General features: G+C 42.7%; 1 protein-coding gene across 1 annotated transcript; it reads left to right on the plus strand.

Moving 5' to 3' along the window:
* The first annotated feature begins 1,299 nt into the window (after positions 1 to 1,299).
* On the plus strand, positions 1,300 to 2,533 carry LOC110196106 (galactoside alpha-(1,2)-fucosyltransferase 2-like). Its single transcript, XM_020969200.2, is given in 2 exon segments — positions 1,300 to 1,895; positions 1,898 to 2,533. Coding segments are annotated over 2 exon segments (1,002 nt in total). The 5' UTR covers positions 1,300 to 1,303; the 3' UTR covers positions 2,308 to 2,533.
* Positions 2,534 to 5,040: the final 2,507 nt, after the last annotated feature.

Raw genomic sequence — 5,040 nt, forward strand, 5'->3', positions numbered from 1 at the left:
AAAGTCAGTTCTAAATAATTGAATATTTAGTGTTCATGAGTGGATAAAGCCAATATAATAAAAAAGTGACAATTTTACCTAACTAATCTATTTATGCAATACCATCCCAATTTAATTACTAAAAAATTATCTTACTGAGTTAGAACAAATAATAACAAAATCTATTTGGAAGAACAAAAGGTGAGGAACTTCAAAGAACCAGGGGAAAAAACATATAAGGAAGCAGAGTCAGTAGCATCAAACCTTAAGGGATATTATGAGATGAGAGCATGGTTGAAATTTAAAATAGATAATTTTGATTTAAATGAAAATTTAATGAAAATTTTCTTGTACGAAAAAAACCTACACAGCTAAGAATAGAAGGAATGCAGAAAATTGGGGCAGGGGAAACTTTCATGGACAATCCCTCAGATACAATGTGATTGGGTTCAAATACTGCTGAGGTGCAGCAAATGATGAACTGGCTGATTTAGAAAAAATATTGGACTTATGAAGGAAGATGCTATCTACCTTCAGAGAAACAGATGGCAGAAGGAAATAAGCATAGTTATGGTCTTACACATATGTGTGAGTGTTTATGTGTATATGTGTGTACGTTTATAAATATCTATGTGTGTATGTATATATGTGTGTATATACATACATATATGTGTGTGTACACATATCCCATGCTTAATTGTAGCCTTTGTTGAGAGTGGGGGGAGGGAGGGGGAAAATAAAGCAAAAATGCACAGCAGAGAAGAAAAGAAAAGCAACAAGGAAGCAAAGAAAAGCTGGATATCTTTTAAAACAGTGTAGTATTTATTATGTAGGTTTTCTTGAAACGGGAATTTATTGTTTTATATGGAATCCTCTCTTAATTTCTGCTACACACACGGTAATGTTTTTTTTTCCTTTTTCTTATTTTGTATTTAAGTTTAAAATAAATTTAAAGACTTAAAAAATAAGATCAAATAAATGCAACTATTATCTCATTTGCTCCTCACAACCACCCTAGGAAGGTAAGCCCCATTATTGTTCCCATTTTACAGATGAAGAAACTGAGGCAAATAGAGGTTCAGTGACTTGCCCAGGGTCACACAGCTAGTCCGTATCTGAGGCTGTATTTGAACTCAGGTCTTCCTGACTTCAGGCCCAATGCTCTGTCCACTGCACCACCTAGGCCCCAGAAACATAGCTCCTGACAGCCCCAGGGGACCCAAATGTCTGCCTTCATTATTCCCAATTACCTAGATATCCAGCCGCCTCCAACTCCAAATGACGCTACTAACTTTATTTCCCTTTTTCCTTCCTCCCTTCAGTCATGTCAGGCCCCCTGATACTCTTCTCCCTCCCAGTCCTCCACTTCCTCCTCTTCATTTTTGTGACCTCAACAGTCTTCCACCTTCAACTTCGACTCTCAAAGATGTCCCAATCACGGAAACAGCCACTAACTCTTGAGACCTCAGTCCCTACAATGCCCCACCCCAAGGGCATCTGGACTGTGAATTCTATAGGCCGTCTAGGAAACCAGATGGGTGAGTATGCCACTCTCTATGCCCTGGCAAAACTCAATGGACATCAGGCCTACATTTCACCTGAGATGCATCGTTACCTCGCCCCCATCTTCCGCATCACTCTTCCCGTTCTCCCAAAAAGTGTAGCCCAGCACATACCTTGGCGTAAGTACCATCTACATGACTGGATGTCAGAGGAATATCGCCATATTGATAGTGCCTATGTCCATTTCACTGGCTACCCCTGTTCCTGGACTTTCTACCACCACCTCCGAGAAGAGATCCTTCGTGAATTCTCCCTGCATGACCACATCCGAAAGGAGGCTCAGGCTTACCTAAGGGGGATACAGAAAAAACCAGCCACCTTTGTGGGGGTACATGTCCGCCGAGGTGACTATGTTCAACCATGCCTAAGATCTGGAAGGGTGTGGTAGCAGACAAGGGCTACTTGGAACAAGCAATGAATTGGTTTAGAGCCCGTTACAGTGATGCTTTTGTGGTCACCAGCAATGGGATGGCATGGTGCCGGGACAACATTAACACCACAAAAGGAGATGTGATATTTGCGGGGGATGGGAAAGAGAGCTCTCCAGAGAAGGATTTTGCTCTGCTGACCCAGTGCAACCACACCATCATGACCATTGGCACCTTTGGCATCTGGGCTGCCTACCTGGCAGGTGGTGAGACAATCTATTTGGCCAACTATACCCTTCCAAACTCACCCTTCCTCAAAATCTTCAAGCCTGAGGCTGCCTTCCTACCTGAATGGGTAGGGATCCCAGCTGACCTGTCACCTCTGCTCAAGAACTGAACATTGTTCTTTTTTCATGCCCTCACCCCAGAGTCTGACTATGATCCAGAACAATGTTCTATGGAGGTAGGGCTTGGGGGACAACAGAGAACCATTTCTCCTGTCCTGATCATCTATCCATATCTTAGGACAGAGGACTCAACTTAATGACCTACCTCATCCCATCCTCTGCAAATCAGCCAGGAATGGATCTACACAATGGAGTTGGTTGCATAGAATCATACCATGGCAGATCTGAAGAAGGGGGCTGGGAGATTATACTAAACTAATGTACATCCACTGGAAGTGGATGTACATTAGTGGAATGTTTACATGTAAATCCTAGGTGGTTGGGGGCTTTGGGGAAAGGGACCAAGCTCATCTGGTGCAGTGGGCCTTTGGGTGTTTTAAGAAATGCTGTTAATAAAAGCCCCTCAAGTTTGGGGCATGAAGCAGAGACATTTGGACCTCCTTCCAGGCTTATGAAGGAGAGACTTCTCAAAGCCCATAGTTAGCTAGTACTCAACATTATCTACAAGAGAGGATTCTTTACTGATAGGTCTGGATTAGTTTAGGTTAGAGGGAAGTAAGAATGGGTGGCCTTTACTCACCTGCCAGGGTCTTCTGCTTCCCTGAAGAATGGAGCCAAGAGAAAAGTTAAAAGATCCAGGGACCCTCTCCCCTATCTATAGCAGCCAAAAAAGCTGAAGGTATCTCAGATCGTGTGAATAGAAGTGAAGACAGAAATGTTTTCATTTTCCTGTGACCTTGTGAGGTGAACGATTATTTCCAGTTATGAGATCACATTTTGCGAAACACATTGACAAACTGGAAAGTGGACAAAGAGATTCTAACCTAGTTGGGAAGAAAACCAGAGACCAGGTCATGGGAGGGTAATTTGGAAGAACAATGGATATTTCTACTGAAGAAATCATTTTGGACTACATGTTGTCAACCTCCCATACAGTTGTGAGATTCTAAAATCCCATGAAATTGGAGTGCACAATGGTGAGAGGAATGGTGGGCGGTGATTTCACAAGAGGAAGCAATTGATTTCAGGTAGCTAGGTGGCACTGTGGGCAGTGCTGGACCTGGAGTCTGGAAGAGCTGAGTTCAAATGTGACCTAAGACATTTATGAACTATGTCTTTCTTTGTCTGTCTCAATTTCCTCAACTATAAATTGTGGCTAATAATAGCACCTACCTCACAAGGTTCAAATGAGAAAATATTTATAAAGTACATAGCACAGTCCTGGATGTATAGTAGGGATTTGATGTTTATTCCCTTCCTGTCTCATCCACCCTCACTGCCTCAACTACAGTCACATTTTCTTTCTCGTCTTGGGTTCTCTATTTCCCACCAATCTCTAGGCACAGCTACCAATGAACTCAGGGCCTCCTCCTTTTAGGTCCTCTCCTTCCTCCTCTTCCTCTCCTGTCCAACTAACTCCAGTTCAGCCTCCATCTGCTCTGGGGAGGTCAGAACTAGAGATGGAGATGCCTGGGTACATCAGGGAGCTTAAGCCATTCTCTCCTCTTTTTCTGACTTGAACGCAAATGGAGATTGAGTGTTCCAGATGCAAAAAAACATGCCTCCCATCAAATGATCACAATGACACTGCACTGCAGAATTTTTGGAAACCAGTTTGGGAAGCAATGACCTCATTCACAGGGTTACAAATTTAGAGCTGAAGGGAGCTTAGCCATCAAGTGTAATCTCCTCATTTTACAGATGAGGAAATTGAGGCATAGAGATGTTCAGTGATTTGCCCAGTGTCACAAATCATCACCCAGAGTCACATAACAAATCCAGAATGACAGCATCTCAGAACCAGAAGAAGACTTCATTTTATAGAGAAGGAAACAAAAGCCCAGAAAGATGCAGAGATTTGTTCAAGGGTACACAGTGAGTCTAAATCACAGAATCTCAGACCCACAATGGGGTGCAGAGATCCACTTCAGTTAATTAAGCCCCAGAAAAGGGAAAGCACTCACATTCAATGATGACCTGCTTGGCCATCTTGAGGGAGTTGGATGGGGAGGCAGAAAACCAAATTAAAGGTAAGAAATTAAGAGAACAAAAGACAAAAGGTCAGTTTGGTGACAAAATATTTTTTTCACCAGAAAATGGGCAGCTTCAGAGTCAGTTAAGAGGAGAAAGATCACTAGAGAGCCCAGAGGCAGATCCTGGCCACACAGCCTAGGCAGTGAGTAGTGGCTGTGAAAGGAAACAGGAAAACTAGGTGACATAGTGTATAGACTCGGGTCTCTTATCATCTTGGTCTCTGTCAGCTTCTCCCTCTGTTTCTGTCCTTGAATCTTTCTTGGGACTCTGTCTGTGTAGCTTTCTGTCTCTTCTTTCTCTGATCTGTCTCCATATCTGTCTCTGACTCTTCAGACCTGTACCTCTTAACATCTCTCTCTCTGGGAGTCTTTTTCTCTGAGACTCAGTTGCTCTCCATCTCCACTTTCTTTCCTCTCCGGATCTCTTATTCCTCTACACTGTGAAAACCTCAAATTCAATTTTCTTCCAAGAGAAGGGTAGAAGTCACTTTCCATCTTCTTTATATGTTTACCATCTATCTTTATGGGCCCTGTGAGTCCTTTACTTCTCAATGCTTAGCTACCAAAGTGATTTTCCTAAACCATAGATCTAACCACATCAACCTTGGTCAGCTTCAGACCAAAGCAACTTCAAACCAGCCTTCATTCACACCTCCTCCCCATTAGAAAATTGGACTCCATACCTGGAAC

This window comes from Phascolarctos cinereus, unplaced genomic scaffold (assembly GCF_003287225.1).
Source record: "Phascolarctos cinereus isolate Bilbo 61053 unplaced genomic scaffold, phaCin_HiC Scaffold_4;HRSCAF=312, whole genome shotgun sequence".
NCBI lineage: Eukaryota > Metazoa > Chordata > Mammalia > Diprotodontia > Phascolarctidae > Phascolarctos > Phascolarctos cinereus.